General features: G+C 47.7%; 1 protein-coding gene across 7 annotated transcripts in view; it reads left to right on the top strand.

The window, feature by feature from the left end:
* Nucleotides 1-20,008, top strand: part of syne3 (spectrin repeat containing, nuclear envelope family member 3) — a 227,240-nt gene that overhangs the window by 152,484 nt on the left and 54,748 nt on the right. For all 7 annotated transcript variants that reach the window (XM_068038411.1, XM_068038416.1, XM_068038415.1 and 4 more), the window contains one exon: nucleotides 11,674-11,823. In XM_068038411.1, the coding sequence (XP_067894512.1) occupies nucleotides 11,674-11,823 (150 nt within the window). The remainder of the gene's footprint in view (nucleotides 1-11,673; nucleotides 11,824-20,008) is intronic.

Raw genomic sequence — 20,008 nt, 5'->3', positions numbered from 1 at the left:
AAATTCGTAAAGGAAGCCTTGAGGATGAGTTGATAGAGTGCATCTTTTTATTTGTTCATGGGAAATGGGTGTTGTGGCTAGGCCAGCATTTATTGCCCATCCCTAATTGCCCTTGAACTGAGTGGCTCCTGAGGGCATTTAAGAGTCAACCACATTGCTGAGGGTCTCGAGTCACATGTAGGCAGGCCAGGTAAGGACGGCAGATTTCCTTCCCTAAAGTACAGTAGTGTAGAGTATGGCTACCCGACCCGAACCCGACGGGACCCGACGACATGTGCCGGGTTCGGGTCAGGTCGCACTTCCGGGTCTGGCATTTGGGCTCGGGTCGGACATGCTCTGTCACCACCTCCGGTAATTGGCTCCAATGCTAATGTACTTTTTGAACTTGAAAGGTGGTTTTGTTACAGTTTTTTTTAAGCTTGCGCAGATAAGCAACAAAGTGAAAAACGGAAGCTAGGTCGGGTCGGGTGCGGGAAAACATTAAAGGACTTGGGCCAGGTTGGGCTCGGGGTCGGATGTGGTTCTGTCAGGCTCAGGTCGGGTTTGATTTGTAGACCTGAGCTAGTTTTACAGTAGTGAACCGATGGGTTTTTACAACAATCGACAATGGTTTCATGGTCACCATTGGACTCGCTTTTTTTTTTAAATTCCAGTTTTATTAATTGAATTCAAATTTCACCATCTGCCATGGTGGGATTCAAACCCATGTCCCCAGAGCATTAGCCTAGACCTCTGGATTACTAGCCTAGTGACATTACCACTACGCCACCGCCTCCTCCATTCGGTCTGAAACTGCTGTCTTAAACTTCAATAAAGGCTATCAGAAAGGTATAAAGAAAGAAATAAAAGCAAAATAATGCGGATGCTGGAAATCTGAAATACAAACAAAGTGCTGGAAATACTCAGCAGGTCTGGCAGCATTGTGAAGAGAGAAACAGTTAAAAGTTTCAGGTCCATTCTGATGAAAGGTCACAGATCTGAAACTTTAACTCTGTTTCTCTGTCCATAGTATGAAGACAAAGTTAGCTAAAGTAGACTAGGAAAATAAGCTAAAAGGTAAGATGGTAGATGAGCAGCGGCAGACATTTAAAGAAACATTTCATAACTTTCAACAAAGATGTATTCCATTGAGAAAGATGAACTATCCGTGGCTAACTAAGGAAGTTAAGGATGGTGTCAAATTGAAAGAAAAGGCTGGTAGGCCAGAAGATTGGGAAAATTTTCAAAACGAGTAAAGGATGACTTAAAAAAGAAAGTAGATTATGAGGGTAAACTAGCAAGAAATATAAAAACAGACAGTAAAACCTTAGCTACGAGTATCTAAAAAGGAAGAGAGTAGCTAATGTAAGTGTTGGTCCCTTAGAGGATGAAATTAGGAATTAATAATGGGAAGCAAGGAAATGGCAGAGACTTTAAACAAGTATTTTGCATTGTCTTCATGATAGAAGATACTAAAAGCATCCCAATAATAGTGGAAAATCAAGAGGCAAAAGGGAGGGAGGAACTTAAAACAGTCACCATCACCAGAGAAGAAGTACTAGGAAAATCAATGGGACTAAAGGCTGACAAGTCCCCTGGATCTGATGGCCTGCATCCGAGGATCTTAAAAAAAAAGTGGCTGCAAAGATAATGGATACATTGGTTGTAATCTTCCAAAATTCCCTAGATTCTGGAAATGTCCCAGTGGATTGGAAAACTGCAGATGGTAGTACCTCTATTTAAGAAAGGAGGGAGACAGGAAGCAGGAAACTATAGGACAGTTAATCTAACGTCTGTCATTGGGAAAATGCTGGAACCCATTATTAAGGACGGAGTAGCAGCATGTTTAGAAAATCATAATGCAATCAAGCAGAGTCAGCATGGTTTTGTGAAAGGAAAATCATGTTTGACAGATTTATTAGAGTTCTTTGAGGAAGGAACAAGCAGAGTGGATAAAGGGGAACCGAAAGATGTGGTGTATTTGGACTTCCCAAAGGCGTTCGATTTGGTGTCACAAAAGGTTACTACACAACATAAGAGCTTGTGGTGTTGGGGTAATACATTAGCATGGATAGAGGATTGGCTAACAAGAAACAGAGAGTTGGGCTAAGTGGGTCATTTTCAGCTTGGCAAACTGTAACTAGGGGAGTGCCACAGGGATCAGTGCTGGGGCCTCAAATATTTACTGTCTTTGTCAGTGCTTGGATGAAGGGACCGAGTGTATTATCGCCAAATTTGCTGAGGATACAAAGATAGTGTTGTGGGACAACTCATCTGCATATGAGGAGAGTCAGGTACAGGTAAATGATCATTTATATGAGCATGTGCAAGGAGAGTCCACCTTGGGCAGTCCGAGATCTTCTTTGGCCTTCTTATCTCGAGAGACAATGGGTAAGTGCCTGGAGGTGGTCAGTGGTTTGTGAAGCAGCGTCTGGAGTGGCTATAAAGGCCAATTCTAGAGTGACAGGCTCTTCCACAGGTGCTGCAGAAAAATTTGTTTGTCGGGGCTGTTACACAGTTGGCTCTCCCCTTGTGCCTCTGTCTTTTTTCCTGCCAACTGCTAAGTCTCTTCGACTCGCCAAACTTTAGCCCCGCCTTTATGGCTGTCCGCCAGCTCTGGCGATCGCTGGCAACTGACTCCCACGACTTGTGATCAATGTCACAGGACTTCATGTCGCGTTTGCAGACGTCTTTAAAGCGGAGACATGGATGGCCGATGGGTCTGATACCAGTGGCGAGCTCGCTGTACAATGTGTCTTTGGGGATCCTGCCATCTTCCATGGCCAAGCCATCTCGAGCGCCGCTGACTAAGTAGTGTGTATAAGCTGGGGATGTTGGCTGCCTCGAGGACTTCTGTGTTGGAGATACGGTCCTGCCACCTGATGCCAAGGATTCTCCGGAGGCAGCGAAGATGGAATGAATTGAGATGTCGCTCTTGGCTGGCATACATTGTCCAGGCCTCGCTGCCGTAGAGCAAGGTACTGAGGACACAGGCTTGATACACTCGGACTTTTGTGTTCCGTGTCAGTGCGCCATTTTCCCACACTCTCGTGGCCAGTCTGGACATAGCAGTGGAAGCCTTTCCCATGCGCTTGTTGATTTCTGCATCTAGAGACAGGTTACTGGTGATAGTTGAGCCTAGGTAGGTGAACTCTTGAACCACTTCCAGAGCGTGGTTGCCAATATTGATGGATGGAGCATTTCTGACGTCCTGCCCCATGATGTTCGTTTTCTTCAGGCTGATGGTTAGGCCAAATTCATTGCAGGCAGCCGCAAACCTATCGATGAGACTCTGCAGGCACTCTTCAGTGTGAGATGTTAAAGCAACATCGTCAGCAAAGAGATGTTCCCTGATGAGGACTTTCCGTACTTTGGACTTCGCTCTTAGACGGGCAAGGTTGAACAACCTGCCCCCGGATCTTGTGTGGAGGAAAATTCCTTCTTCCGAGGACTTGAACGCATGTGAAATCAGTAGGGAGAAGAAAATCCCAAAAAGTGTGGGTGCGAGAACACAGTCCTGTTTCACGCCACTCAGGATAGGAAAGGAGTCTGATGAGGAGCCACCATGTTGAATTGTGCCTATCATATTGTCATGGAATGAAGTGATGATACTTAGTAGCTTTGGTGGACATCCGATCTTTTCTAGTAGTCTGAAGAGACCACGTCTGCTGACGAGGTCAAAGGCTTTGGTGAGATCAATGAAAGCAATGTAGAGGGGCATCTGTTGTTCGCGGCATTTCTCCTGTATCTGACGAAGGGAGAACAGCATGTCAACGGTCAATCTCTCTGCACAAAAGCCACACTGTGCCTCAGGGTAGACAAAGAACCAAGAAAATTACAGCACAGGAACAGGCCCTTCGGCCCTCCAAGCCTGCGCCGATCCAGATCCTCTATCTAAACATGTCGCCTATTTTCTAAGGGTCTGTATCACTTTGCGTCCTGCCCATTCATGTATCTGTCCAGATACATCTTAAAAGACGCTATCGTGCCCGCGTCTACCACCTCCGCTGGCAACGCGTTCCAGGCACCCACCACCCTCTGCGTAATGAACTTCCCACGCATATCCCCCCTAAACTTTTCCCCTCTCACTTTGAACTCGTGACCCCTAGTAATTGAATCCCCCACTCTGGGGAAAAAGCTTCTTGCTATCCAGCCTGTCTATACCTCTCATGATTTTGTACACCTTGATCATGTCGCCCCTCAACCTCCGTCTTTCTAATGAGAATAATCCTAATCTGCTCAACCTCTCTTCATAGCTAGCGCCCTCCATACCAGGCAACATCCTGGTGAACCTCCTCTGCACCCTCTCCAAAGCATCTACATCCTTTTGGTAATGTGGCGACCAGAACTGCACACAGTATTCCAAATGTGGCCGAACCAAGTCCTATACAACTGTAACATGACCTGCCAACCCTTGTACTCAATACCCCATCCGATGAAGGAAAGCATGTCGTATGCCTTCTTGACCACTCCATTGACCTGCGTTGCCACCTTCAGGGAACAATGGACCTGAACACCCAAATCTCTCTGTACATCAATTTTCCCCAGGACTTTTCCATTTACTGTATAGTTCACTCTTGAATTGGATCTTCCAAAATGCATCACCTCGCATTTGCCCTGATTGAACTCCATCTGCCATTTCTCTGCCCAACTCTCCAATCTATTTATATTCTACTGTATTCTCTGACAGTCCCCTTCACTATCTGCTACTCCACCAATCTTAGTGTCGTCTGCAAACTTGCTAATCAGACCACCTATACTTTCCTCCAAATCATTTATGTATATCACAAACAACAGTGGTCCCAGCACGGATCCCTGTGGAACACCACTGGTCACACGTCTCCATTTTGAGAAACTCCCTTCCACTGCTACTCTCTGTCTCCTGTTGCCCAGCCAGTTCTTTATCCATCTAGCTAGTGCACCCTGGACCCCATGCGACTTCACTTTCTCCATCAGCCTACCATGGGGAACCTTATCAAACGCCTTACTGAAGTCCATGTATATGACATCTACAGCCCTTCCCTCATCAATCAACTTTGTCACTTCCTCAAAGAATTCTATTAAGTTGGTAAGACGCGCTCGGCCAGCTTCTGGAGCCTGTTTAAAGCAACTCGAGCAAAGACTTTCCCCACTATGCTGAGCAGGGAGATTCCACGGTAGTTGTTGCAGTCACCTCGGTCACCTTTGTTTTTATGGAGAGTGATGATATTGGCATTGCGCATGTCCTGAGGTACTGCTCCCTCGTCCCAGCACAGGCATAGCAGTTCATGTAGTGCTGAGAGTATAGCAGGCTTGGCACTCTTGATTATTTCAGGGGTAATGCTGAGCTTCCCAGGGGCTTTTCCGCTGGCTAGAGAATCAATGGCATCACTGAGTTCCGATTTGGTTGGCTGTCTGTCCAGCTCATCCATGACTGGTAGAGGCTGGGCTGCATTGAGGGCAGTCTCAGTGACAACATTCTCCCTGGAGTACAGTTCTAGGTAGTGCTCAACCCAGCAGTCCATTTGTTTGCGTTGGTCAGTGATTATGTCCCCTGATTTGTATTTGAGGGGGGCGATCTTCTTGATGGTTGGCCCAAGAGCTCTCTTCATGCCATCATACATTCCTCTGATGTTTCCGGTGTTTGAGGCCAGCTGAATATGACTGCATAGATGTTGCCAGTAGTCGTTTGCGCAGCGCCTGGCTGTTCTTCGTGCAGTGCTTCTGGCTGCTTTAAGTGCTACGGATGTTAACTCGCTGGGGGCTTTCTTGCAGTTCAACCGTGCAACGCGCTTAGCGGCTATGACAGGTTCCAGCTCTTCATTATGAGGTTGAAACCAGTCTGCATTTCTCCTCGCACTTTTGCCGTAGGTGGTCAAAGCTGACTCACAGATGGGTCTCTGATGTGGACCCACTTGGTCTCAGCATCCCCTGTGGGAGTGTTTTGAAGGGCTGACACAAGTGAATTTAGAAATTTTTGTAACAGCTGTGGATGAGAAATTCTGCGCGTGTTGATGCGCGGGTGGCCCTTCTGCTTGGAATGATGCAACTTCTTTGGTCTGAGTCTAACCTTGCTGCACATCAGGGAGTGGTCGGTGTCGCAGTCCGCACTGTGGAAGCTGCTGTGATTTGAACACTGTTTAAGGAGGCTCGCCTTGTGACAATGAGGTCTCGCTGGTGCCAACGACGCGATCTTGGGTGCCTGCATGAAACCTGGTGACAGGGTTTAGTGTGAAAGAACGAGTTGGTGATGCAGAGGTTATGATAGGTACACAACTCAAGCAGTCTCTGCCCGTTCTCATTCATCCTTCCAACGCCATAGCGCCCAAGGCAGGAGGGTCATGAGTCATGGTCGGCCCCAACCCTGGCATTAAAGTCCCCCAGCAGGAACAGGTGTTCGGTATTGGGGATGCTACTAATGATATTATGGAGTTCCTCGTAGAACTGGTCTTTAGCTTCAGGTGGGGAGCAGAGTGTTGGAGCATAGATGCTGAGTACTGGACCAGAGGCGGTGAGCAGTCGGATGGACAGTCTGCGTTCCGAGCCATTTGAGGGAGGCTCTATCATGCTGAGCGAAGAGTTTCTGATGGTGAAGCCCACTCCATGCTGTCTTGGTTCTTCAGGATCCCTGCCCTGCCAGAAGAAGGTGTAGTCTTGCTCTGCTAGAGATCCACTTGCGGGGAGGCATGTCTCCTGAAGTGCTGCAATGTCTACATTGAGTCTACTGAGCTCGTTGTTAATGATGGCGGTCTTCCGAGAATCGTTGATTTGTGTAAGGTCTTCCGACAGGCCAGGACACATAGTTCTGACGTTCCAGCTTGCAAAGCGAAGGGCTGGTACCTTCTTTCCTTTTTTCGTGTTTGGTGCGGTGTTTCAGTCCACCTTTCGGGCAATGACCCTGAGCTCCAAGCACCCATTGAAGCAGGTAGACTGTGGCGGGACAGAACCTTATTGACCGGGGGCTGCCCGGTTTGAGGCGGGCGGTAGCTGTCCAGTGAGGTGCGATGACCTCTCCCACCAACAAAGGCAACCCGTGGCGCCCAGCTTCTACGCCAATTTATCTGGACTTATAACCCGTAACTGCTGCCTTCCGTGTTGTTTCAGTCGCTGTGAGGCAACTATGGAGTGACCTCTCCATGGCGCATGCCTGGGCGGATTTATTGAGAGTTCCCCAGGCGTCAAAACCCCCCTCTCGGCCTTTCTGGTGGGGTCCAAAGGAGTGCAGAGCACGACGTTTGGCACCGTTATGGCTGCAGGAACTGCCGGAAACGTGCCAAAGGTGACACATGACCGCCTACGGGGTTCCGCTCCGGATTATCTGTTAGGGTTTACTCCCTTATCCTTGGTCTCTCCCGAGACGCCCACAAGGCAGTGGGGTTGTTCGGGCCCCTACACAGGTGTAGGAGGATGCCGGTGGGAGGAGGGGGAGGGGTGGAGGGAGGGCTGGGAAGGGGGTTGTAAGGGGGTGGGAGGGGGTGCAGGGGAAGTGGGTGCGAGGTGGGGGCTGGGACGGGGTTGCGAAGGGGTGAGCTGAGAGGGTGGAGCAGGGAAGGGGGGGGCGGGGATGGAAAGGGGGGAAGGGAGGGGAAAGCGGGTGCAGGTAATAAGCCATTTCCTCAGTTCCCACCATCGACGTCCGGAAAGCTCATCTGCGTCCTTCGGGAGGTGAAGCATCTTTGGGCAGACTTACAAAGGTGGTTATATTCGCTGAGAGTTTTTTGATGTGGTTTAAATAAAGGCATACCGCATTGCCAACAGTGCTCTGCAGATGCTCTCCGAGCCATCTCCCGCGGGCGCTTTGAAGTGGCTGAGGAGCCGTTCATGGGTTTTTTGGGTGTTTGGAGCACCTTTTCTCAAGGCTTCCCTAGGGTCCCGTTGCTTCTTCACCTCAATGGACTTGCCGCACGCCGTGGCTGCAGACACTCTGGACAGTGAAGACATCAGTATCAGAGATTAAAGTATCGACAGCTGTGCTCGTCAGTTTCATCCGGATCAATTTCATTGAGAAAACAAAGAGCAGGTGTGGCTGGGGGAGGGCAGTGGGCCCAGGTAACATACACTAAACTAACTGTTAACTTTTAGATAGGGCTAAAATGAACTGATTTAAAGAGCCAGGGGAATTTAAACAGTTTAAGAGGGTAGATTGGGGGAGAAAACACTAAGAATGGGAGCAGATGGCCATGGATAGAGTTGAACAGCAAGGGAGCTTCCTAGGGAGCTTACAGCCCAGGAGCCATCTTGTCCCCTAATATATCCGAGATCGTGCTCTGATTTGTGCACGCATGGATACAAACTTAGATATTGTTTTTCTCACGTAGCATGGTCAAACAATGGATAATTGATCATGCGCTCTAATGAATACACCGTTCTTAATTTTTATCAGTGTCCACTCCAGATGTCTCTAGCCTGGGTCTACTTTCTCTTCGTTTCACAGTAAACAACATCCCACAGTTTGTGGATTGTGAAGCCTGTACAGATCTTAGCTATCAATCTTCACTCCCTAATCCTGCCTTTACCCGAACAGCTTGTCTGTCTATTTCCCATCCTGACTTAACTGTATTATGCTGAGCTGCCTTTCTAATTTACATGTCTCCTTAACTAACCCCTTCAATAGGTACAAAAGCAGGTTGTGAAGAGCACACTGAGTTTGCAAAGGGATATAGATAAGTGAATGGGCAACAATTAGGCAGATGGAGAATAAGAAATAGGAGCAGGAGTAGGCCATTCGGCCCCTCGAGTCTGCTCTACCATTCGATAAGATCATGGCAGATCTGATTATGGCCTTAACTCCGTTTTCCTGCCTGCTGCCCATACCCCTTGACACCCCTGTAGATCAAAAATCTGTCTAACTCAGCCTTGTATATATTCAATGACCCAGACTCCACTGCTTTCTGGGGAAGAGAATTCCTAAGATTAACACCCCTCTGAAAGAAGAAATTCCTCCTCATCAATGTCTTAAATAGGAGACCCCTTATTCTGAAACTATGCCTCCTAGTTCTAGATTTCCCACAAGGAGAAACATCCTCTCAGCATCTACCCTGTCAAGCTCCCTCAGAATTGCATGTGTTTCAATAAGATCACCTCTTATTCTTCTAAACTCCAATGAGTATAGGCCCAACCTGCTCAAACGTTCCTCATTAGACAACCTCTGCTAATGGGGAAAACCCCAGCTTTTCCAACCTAATCTTGAAGCTAAATTCCCCTCGTCCCTGGAACCATTCTGGTAAATCTCCTCTGCGCACTCTCTAGTACCCTCACATCCTTGGATGCAATACTCTGGTGTGGCCATCCAGAGCATGATAAAGATTTAGTATAATTTCCCTGCTTTTATACTTGATGCCTCCATTTAAGAACCCCATAACCTTTGCTAACTACTCTCCTTAGATGTCCTGCCACCTATAAAGATCTGTGCACATGCACTCCAGGTCCCTGTGACCCTGCATACACAGTCATACAGCTTAGAAACAGGCTCTTCGGCCCACCACGTCCATGCCGACCATAATGCCTATCTATACAAATCCCACCTGCCTGCATTAATTCCATATCCCTCTATGCCTTGCTCATTCAAATACCTGTCCAGATGCCTCTTAAATGTTGCTACTGTTCCTGCCTCCACCACCTCCTCTGGCAGCTCATTCCAGATACCCACTATTCTTTGTGTGAAAAATTTACCCCTTTGATCCCCTTTAAAACTCCTCCCTCTCACCTTAAATCTATGCCCTCTAGTTTTAGTCACCCCTACCATGGGAAACTGACTCTGGCTATCTACCCGATCTATGCCTCTCATAATTTTATATACCTCTATCATGTCCCCTCTCAGCCTCCTTCGCTCCAGGGAAAACAGACCCAGCCTATCCAATCTCTCTTTATAACTCAAGCCCTCCAAACCAGGCAACATCCTTGTGAATCTTTTCTGCACCCTCTCTAGCTTAACCACATCTTTCCTTTAGTGCAGCAACTAGAACTGCAAACAGTACTCCAAATGTGGCCTAACCAACGTTATGTACAACTGTAACATTATAGAATTGTGACATTATGTCTCTATTGTCTCTCCCTTCTGAGTTAATGGAAGAATGGGATGAAACGTTAGTGGGGTGAAGATTAGAGGAAGAGGTAGGGGCGTGAGTGAGAATGATGTGAAGGGATACAGGAGGTTATGGCTGTGATGGAGTGCAAATTTGCAGCAAGAGTTATAGAGTTATACAGCACAGAAACAGGCCCTTTTGCCCATAGTGTCTGTGCCGGACATCAAGCACCTAACTATTCTAATCCCATTTTCCAGCACTTGGCCCGTAGCCTTGTATGCTATGGCGTTTCAGGTGCTCTTCTAAATACTACTTAAATGTTGTGAGGGTTCTTGCCTCCACCACCCCTTCAGACAGTGTGTTCCAGATTCCAACCACCCTCTGGGTGAAATTTCTTTTCCTCAAATCCGCTCTAAACCTCCTGTCCCTCACCTTACATCTGTGCCCCCTGGTTATTGACACCTCTGCTAAGGGAAAAAGTTTCTCCCTATCTACCCTATCAATGCCCCTCATAATTTTGTATACCTCAATCAGGTCCTCCCTCAGCCTTCTCTGCTCTAAGGAAAACAACCCGAGCCTATCCAGTCTCTCTTCATAGCTGAAATGCTCCAGCCCAGGCAACATCCTGGTGAATCTCTTCTGCACCCTTTCCAGTGTAATCACATCCTTCCAGAATTGTAGACAGTACTCCAGCTCTGGACTAACTAGCGTTTTATACAGCTCCATCATAACCTCCCTGCTCTTATATTCTATACCTCGGCTAATAAAGGCAAGTATCCCATATGCCTTCCTAACCACCTTATCTACCTGTGCTGCTGCCTTCAGTGATCTATGGACAAGTACACCAAGGTCCTTCTGACCCTCTGTACTTCCTAGGGTCCTACCATTCAAGAGGATAGTGCTTTCTCTTTACGTTGCTTTCTGCTCAAGATGACAGTGAGAGAATTGGGTGGAGGGTAGGTGAAATATAAAGACTTGCATTGCTGTCGCACTTTTCAGAACCTCTGGCTGTGAATCACTTTGGGGCAACCTATGAAAGACATCTTAAAATGTAATGTAGAAAATGCAGCAGCCAATATGCACACCAAAAATAATGGAGAGCAACAGAAGAGAAACAGAAGCTGGAGAGATGGAAGATGCAAAAGAAAGGTCGAGAGAGATTCCACTGCACTTTAGAAGTAGAATATTCACTGTTATCACAGTGAACAAGCTTGTTCTTGTGCAAAAGCAAATCTCAAGGGCAGTTAGTGATGGACAGCAAATGCTGGCATTGTCAGCGAGGTGCACATCCCATGAACAAATAAAAAAAACAGACTTACTTGGAGAAACACAGCAGAAGATCTGCCAGCTTGCACATGTCGTGATAATATTACTGCAGTGTTTGCTTCTCTTGTGTGATCTCACAGATTAATTTCTATAGCTTGAAAACAATGTGAGCAGTGCACAACTCATACAAATCAAAACAGAAAATGCTGGAAATACTTATCAGGTCAGGGGCAGCATCTATGGAGAGAGAAACAGAGTTAACATTTCAGGTCTGTGACTTCTCATCAGAACTGGGCAAAGTTAGAAAAATAATACGAGTATTTCCAGCATTTTCTTTTTTTATTTCAAATTTCCAGCGTCCGCAGTATTTTGCCTTTGTCTGACATGAATCGTATTTGTCAAAGTCCCGTTTACTCTTTGACAGGTGAATGATCAAGACCCTACTGATCACAAGTTGTTATTGAAGAAGTTTGAAGATTGGCTAAAAACTGAAGATCTGAAGCTGACAAACATTTTAACTGCCAAAAGTCCCAGGAGCAGCAGAGAGAGAAAAAGCAGAAAACAAGGCCTGAAGGTAAGCAAAATTTGAGACATGTTAACCTGGACTATATGTGAGTGGCTGTGTACAATGAAAGGGTATGTCTCCATTGCACTGTCGAGGAGCGATGCAACACTATATTACCAAACCGAAATGAGGAGCAGTGCAAAATTGTCCCAAAGAACAGTGCAGTTCTCCCTCAGTACTGACCCTCCAATAGTGCAGCGTTCCCTCAGTACTGCAATTAAATACCTGCCTGGATTATGTTCTCAAGTCTCTGGAGCAGGATTTGAATCCACAACCTGCTGACTCAGCAACTGCAGCATATGGGAGTTTGTGGAGAGCATTGCAGTTCCTCACAACCACATCTGCAGTAAGTGTCTGCATCTTGAGGAACGTCAGCTAAGAGTTGTAGAGCTAGAACCCAAGGTGTAGACATTGCAGGGCACCAGGGAGGGGGAGAGTTACCTTAATACTTTGATTCTGGAGGTAGTCATACCCCTCAGGTTCGGAAGTGGTGCAGGTGCACTCAAGGACAGGAGGGTGTGACTGCATGTTAGACAGGTAAGGGAACCTCTTGTGCCGTGCTGGAGACCCCTCGCGCTTTGCCTTTATCCAACAAGTATGAGGTTCTTGCTGCCTGGGTGGTTGAGCAAACTGACCACGGCACCATGATATTGTCGTTGTCATCAGTCCCTCGAAACGGGGATGACGTCTGGCAGGGTTCATGATTTGTATGTCCTCGGGTGATTCAGCAGGCCAATCCTGGACAACAGGTCTTTGCACAGAGAGGACAAGTGTTGCCCTGCGGGAGGGGGATTCTCAAGCCAAGGTCCTGCTCTCCTTCCGTTTTCATCGCTTCTCCACAGCAGGGTTTATGTGGTCAGTTTCTGACTGTGTTGTGGTTTGTTGGATGAGGTGTTGCCACATGGCATGGTTAGCGGCAAGCTCCTCCGACACACCGATGTCAATTTGTTCTCTTTTCAATGAGTCTTTGAGTGTCCTTAAAACATTTCCCATGTCCTCCTTGAGATTGGGTGCAATCCTTGAGATGTGAGAAGAGGCTGTGCTTTGGAAACTGATTATTTGGCATGTGGATGCAATGTCCAGACCAGTGGAGCTGATTTCACATGATCATGGTTGTGATGCTGGAGGAATTGGCTTTGGTGAGGATGCTGGAGTTTGTTAACCTGACTTCCCACTTGACTTTGAGTATACTGCGGAGACACCGCTGGTGGAAATTCTCCAGCGACCAGAGGTACCTTTGGGAGGTGACCCAAGTCGCTCTGCGAAGAGTGGTGACAACAACAGTGTTGTATACTAAATGCTTTGTCCTTTTATGCAGGTCTCTGTTGTCAAAGACCCTGTTGTACAATTTCTGGAAGGCTGCACTGGCACAGCTGATTCTCTGTTGGAGCTCCACTTTGATGGTGACCTTTTGAGAATGGCAACTGCTGAGATATGGGGAGTGTTGAGTGACTTTTAAAGTCTCCCATCAATAACAATAGCTGAAGATGTAGGTGCTTGTCTGGGGAAGCGCTGGTGGAGGATTTTGGTCTTGCTGATGTTAAATGAGATGAGCAAACTGACAGTGACATTGTGGAGTAAGAGACCATTCAAGATTGGGGAGTCAAAAGGAATGTGGTCGGGGTAGAGGAAAGTATATTCAGGGAAAATAGATAGTGTTCTCCGCAGCCACAACTTGGATGTCCGAAGATTGTGTTGCCTGCCCAATAGAGTCGTACAACATAGAAACACGCCCTTCGGCCCACCGTGTCCATGCCGATCATAATGCCTATCTATACTAATCCCACCTGCCTGCATTAATTCCATATCCCTCTATGCCTTGCTCATTCAAGTACCTGTCCAGATGCCTCTTAAATGTCGCTACTGTTCCTGCCTCCACCATCTCCTCAGGCAGCTCATTCCAGATACCCACTATTCTTTGTGTGAAAAATTTACCCCTTTGATCCCCTTTAAACCTCCTCCCTCTCATCTTAAATCTATGCCCTCTAGTTTTAGTCACCCCTACCATGGGAAACAGACTCTGGCTATGCCTCTCATAATTTTATATACCTCTATCATGTCCCCTCTCAGCCTCCTTCGCTCCAGGGAAAACAGACCCAGCCTATCTGATCTCTCTTTATAACTTAAACCCTCCAAAACCAAGCAACAACCTTGTGAATCTTTTCTGCTCCCTCTCTAGCTTAATAACATCTTTCCAGTAGTGCGGCAACCAGAACTGCACACAGTACTCCAAGTGCGGCCTAACCAACATTATGTACAACTGTAACATGACGTCCCAACTCTTGTACTCAATGCCTCGGCCGATGAAGGCAAGCATGCCATACGCCTTCTTCACCATCCTGTCTACCTTTGTTGCCACTTTCAGGGAACTATGTACTTGCACCCCAAGGTCTCTCTGCTCAACATTCACTGCATATGTCCTGCCCTGGTTTAACTTCTCAAAATGCATCACTTCACACTTGTCTGCGTTAAATTCCATTTGCCACTCCCTTGCCCACTTTCCCAGTTGATCTATATCCTGTTGCAACCTCAGACAACCTTCTTCACTGTCCACTATACCACCAATTTTGGTGTCATCTGCAAACTTACTAATCAGGCCCCCTTACATTCACATCGAAGTCATTAATATATATGACAAACAACAGAGGGCCCAGCATCGATCCCTGTGGCACACCACTGGTCATCGGCCTCCAATCGGAAAAACAACCCTCCACTACCACCCTCTACCTCCATATCACCAAGCCAATTTTGTATCCAATTGGCTAGCTCACCCTGGATCCCATGTGTTCGAACCTTCTGGACCAGCCTACCAGGCCTTGCTAAAGTCCATGTCGACAACGTCGACAACGCCCTCGTCAATCCTCTTGGTCACCTCCTTGAAAAACTCAATCAAATTCATGAGACATGATTTCCTACGCACAAAGCCATGCTGACTATCCCTAATCAGACCATGCCTTTCCAAATGCATATAAATCCTGTCTCTCAGAATCCCTTCCAATAACTTTCCCACCACTGATGTAAGGCTCACCGGCCTGTAGTTCCCTGGCTTATCCTTGCTGCCCTTCTTAAATAAAGGCACAACATTAGCTATCCTCCAGTCTTCCGGTACCTCACCCGTGGCTAACGATGATACAAAAATCTCTGCCAGGGCCGCAGCAATCTCCTCCCTTACTTCCCATAGCATCCTAGGATACACTTGGTCAGGCCCTGGGGATTTATCCATCTTAATGTGCTTCAAGACCTCCAACACCTCCTCCTTTGTAATGTTGATATGCTCCAGGATATCGGTGTTCCCTCCCTTGAACTCACTAGCTTCCATGACCTTCTCCACGGTAAATACGGACGAGAAATATTCATTAAACACCTCGCCCATTTCCTGTGGCTCCACACATAGATTACCACACTGATCCTGAAGGGGACCTATTCTCTCCCTCGCTACCCTTTTATTCTTAATGTACGTATAGAATCTTTTAGGATTCTCCTTTATCTTATCTGCCAGGGAAATCTCATGGCCCCTTTTCGCCCTCATAATTTCCTTCTTAAGTGTAGTCCTACATCCCCTATACTCCTCGAGGGACTCGCTCGATCCCAGCTGCCTATACCTGACATATGCCTCCTTCTCTGTCCTGACCAGACCCTCAATATCCTTCGTCAACCAAGGTTCCCTAAACTTGCCAGCCTTGCCCTTCCATCTAACAGGAACATGCTGGCCCTGAACTCTCCCTATCTCACTTTTAAAAGCCTCCCACTTGCCAGACGTCCCTTTACCTGTAAACAGCCTCTCCCATTCAACTTTTGAGAGTTCCTATCTGATGCCATCGAAATTAGCCTTCCCCCAATTTAGGACTTCAACCTGAGGACCAGTCTTATCCTTTTCCATAACTGTCTTGAAGCTAATAGAGTTATGGTCACTGGTCCCAAAGTGCTCCCCCACTGACACATCAACCACCTGCCCATCCTCATTTCCTAAGAGGAGGTCGAGTGTAGCCCCTTCTCTAGTAGGGCCATCCACATACTGCTTCAGAAAACTATCCTGGACACACTTAACAAATTCTTCCCCATCTGATCCCTTAGCACTAAGGCAGTCCCAGTCAATATTAGGGAAGTTAAAATCACCTACTATTACAACGCTATAATTCCTACACCTATCTGTGATTTCCCTACATATATGCTCCTCCAATTCCCTCTGACGATTGGGGGGCCTATAGTATAATCCCATCAAAGTGATCACCCCTTTCTTATTTCTAAGGTCTACCCATATGGCCTCGCTGGACATTCCCCCGGGATATCCTCTCTAAATACTGCCGTAATGTCCTCCCCTAATCAATAGTGCAACTCCCCCTCATCTCTTACCTCCACCTCTGTCACGCCAGAAGCATTGGTACCCCAGAACATTGAGTTGCCAGTCCTGCCCATCTCTCAACTACGTTTCCGTAACAGCTATAATATCACAATCCCATGTAGCGATCCATGCTCTGAGTTCATCTGCCTTACCTGTAAGGCTTCTTGCATTAAAGTAAATGCAGTTTACCCTACCAGACCTTCCACGCTCCCTGTCCTGCCCCTGCCCGTCCTGTCTACTGGACTTACTTGCTTTAACCTCTACATTTGCCTCAACTATCTCATCGGAGAGACTACTACTTTGGGTCCCACCAATGCCAGGATTAAAGACATCACATGGCCATTGATTCCCTAGCCAGCGGAAAAGCCCCTGGGAAGGACAGCATTACCCCTGAAATAATCAAGAGTGCCAAGCCTGCTATACTCTCAGCACTACATGAACTGCTATGCCTGTGCTGGGACGAGGGAGCAGTACCCCAGGACATGCGCGATGCCAACATCATCACCCTCTATAAAAACAAAGGTGACCGCGGTGACTGCAACAACTACCGTGGAATCTCCCTGCTCAGCATAGTGGGGAAAGTCTTTGCTCGAGTCGCTCTGAACAGGCTCCAGAAGCTGGCCGAGCGCGTCTACCCTGAGGCACAGTGTGGCTTTCGTGCAGAGAGATCGACTATTGACATGCTGTTCTCCCTTCGTCAGATACAGGAGAAATGCCGTGAACAACAGATGCCCCTCTACATTGCTTTCATTGATCTCACCAAAGCCTTTGACCTCGTCAGCAGACGTGGTCTCTTCAGACTACTAGAAAAGATCGGATGTCCACCAAAGCTACTAAGTATCATCACCTCATTCCATGACAATATGAAAGGCACAATTCAACATGGTGGCTCCTCATCAGAGCCCTTTCCTATCCTGAGTGGTGTGAAACAGGGCTGTGTTCTCGCACCCACACTTTTTGGGATTTTCTTCTCCCTGCTGCTTTCACATGCGTTCAAATCCTCTGAAGAAGGAATTTTCCTCCACACAAGATCAGGGGGCAGGTTGTTCAACCTTGCCCGTCTAAGAGCGAAGTCCAAAGTACGGAAAGTCCTCATCAGAGAACTCCTCTTTGCTGACGATGCTGCTTTAACATCTCACACTGAAGAATGCCTGCAGAGTCTCATCGACAGGTTTGCGTCTGCCTGCAATGAATTTGGCCTAACCATCAGCCTCAAGAAAACGAACATCATGGGGCAGGATGTCAGAAATGCTCCATCCATCAATATTGGCGACCACGCTCTGGAAGTGGTTCAAGAGTTCACCTACCTAGGCTCAACTATCACCAGTAACCTGTCTCTAGATGCAGAAATCAACAAGCGCATGGGTAAGGCTTCCACTGCTATGTTCAGACTGGCCAAGAGAGTGTGGGAAAATGGCGCACTGACACGGAACACAAAAGTCCGAGTGTATCAGGCCTGTGTCCTCAGTACCTTGCTCTACGGCAGCGAGGCCTGGACAACGTATGCCAGCCAAGAGCGACGTCTCAATTCATTCCATCTTCGCTGCCTTCGGAGAATACTTGGCATCAGGTGGCAGGACTATATCTCCAACACAGAAGTCCTTGAAGCGGCCAACATCCCCAGCTTATACACACTACTGAGTCAGCGGCGCTTGAGATGGCTTGGCCATGTGAGCCGCATGGAAGATGGCAGGATCCCCAAAGACACATTGTACAGCGAGCTCGCCACTGGTATCAGACCCACCGGCCGTCCATGTCTCCGTTATAAAGACGTCTGCAAACGCGACATGAAATCGTGTGACATTGATCACAAGTCGTGGGAGTCAGTTGCCAGCATTCGCCAGAGCTGGCGGGCAGCCATAAAGACAGGGCTAAATTGTGGCGAGTCGAAGAGACTTAGTAGTTGGCAGGAAAAAAGACAGAGGCGCAAGGGGAGAGCCAACTGTGCAACAGCCCCAACAAACAAATTTCTCTGCAGCACCTGTGGAAGAGCCTGTCACTCCAGAATTGGCCTTTATAGCCACTCCAGGCGCTGCTTCACAAACCACTGACCACCTCCAGGCGCGTATCCATTGTCTCTCGAGATAAGGAGGCCCAAAAGAAAAAAAGAATGGCTGGAGAAGAATTTGGAGTGGGTAGGGAAGATTCACTTGTCATGGTCCTTGTAACTGAAATACAAAAGGCCAGCATGCAGGTCGAGCAGGTAATTAGGAGGAGAAATGGAATGTTGACCTTTATTGCAAGGGGATGGAGTATAAAAGTAGAGAGGCCTTGCTACAACTGTACAGGGCATTGGTGAGACCATACCTTGAATACCGTACTGTGTACAGATTTGGACACCTTATGTAAAGAGGCTATTACATGCACGTAAAGTGCAGCAATTGAAAATACAAGAACTCAATCTGAAGAGTTATAAAAATTGACTTCTTTAAAAACAAAACTTGGACAGTGTGCTTCAAAATGGCCACCAAAGGTCAAAAGACTTGACCTTGTGTATTCAAACTGTCTTACTGTCTGGCAAGGACAGAAGGATACATTCCAAAGCTAAGAGGTGTCAATTACACCTATTCTGAATCCATCGAGACATTTTTGAATTGAATGTCTGAAACAAAGGCCGGAATTTTACATCTGTCTCTGCACCCGCACCCCCCCTTCCAACCGAAGAGTGGGATTGTGGCTGGGGTGGAGGAGGGGGGCGTAAAATGGAGTGGGAGGCTCGAGGGGCCCTTCCCAACCCCCTCTCACCACAACTGCCATTTTACGCGGGGAGGCGGCGAGAAACTGCCCACCCACCCAAGGCCAATCAAGGTCCTTAAGTGGCCAGTTAATGGCCACTTAGGGGCCTCCGCCCGCCACTATAGGGATTTTACCAGTGGCAAATGGGCGGCCCAGGCCTGAGAAAAGCCTCCTGTTAAAAGAAGACGGCTTTCTGATGGCATGGGGGTGCGCCCTCCTGATCAGGCACCTAATGCCCGACGGAGGGCCACCCCCGATGCCCCAACCACCCCCGACGAGGTCCCAAACACTTATCTTTTCCCGGGACTGTCCTTCCTTCTCTGCTTGAAGCTGGGTGTAGTCCCAGCAGTGGCTACCGTTCCCGGTGGCACTACTGGGACTGAGAGCTGCCAGCCTGCTGATCGGCCGGCAGCACCATTAGGCGGGACATCCTGCCTCAATGAGGTGGAAGTCCCATCTCAGACCAATTAAGGGCCTGGTGACCGTAAAATGCAGTCTGGATCCCCAGGTCAGGCGGAAGCAAGATCGCACCAACTTTTTGATTGGTGGATGGCTCCCGTCTGAAAGTAAAATGCCGGCCAAAGACGGTGTGAAGTAGCCATATCCTGGGCCATTGTTGGTCACTACAGGTAGGAAGATCTTTGTCTCCCAACAGAGGCAAGGTGTGAGAGACTTTTAGCTTAAAAGGTAGCTCTCAGAGAGAGAGAGAGAGACCTCGGAAAAACATCACGAAAGCTTGTCCAGCTGAGTGCTGAGGGAAAATCCAGCAAGCCAAAAATAAGGTGCGGTGCTGTGAGTTCTACTTCACTTTGTGCAGCAGAAAACTGGAAGTGATGCCCTGTCATCTGACTGAAATTACAACCAACAGAGAAATCTACCAGCAACCCAGGCCTGCAACTTTGAAGAGGAATTGACCTCCAAGAGAATTCAGCAGGCTTACCACGAACCCCAAATACCTACCTCAATTCAAACCACTTGCCCCTTTTCCTCTCTGTGTGCGTCAGTGTGTGCGTCAGTGTATGTGTCACTGAGTGCCTCTGTGTGTACGTCTGTCTCTATGTGTCTCTGTCTGTCTTTCTCTGTCTCTGTCCGTCACCCTCACTCTCTCTCCGTCGC

Source organism: Heterodontus francisci, chromosome 9 (assembly GCF_036365525.1).
Source record: "Heterodontus francisci isolate sHetFra1 chromosome 9, sHetFra1.hap1, whole genome shotgun sequence".
NCBI classification, from domain to species: Eukaryota; Metazoa; Chordata; class Chondrichthyes; order Heterodontiformes; family Heterodontidae; genus Heterodontus; species Heterodontus francisci.
The sequence above is the reverse complement of the archived record's forward strand: the minus strand, read 5'-3'. Positions and strand labels throughout refer to the sequence as shown.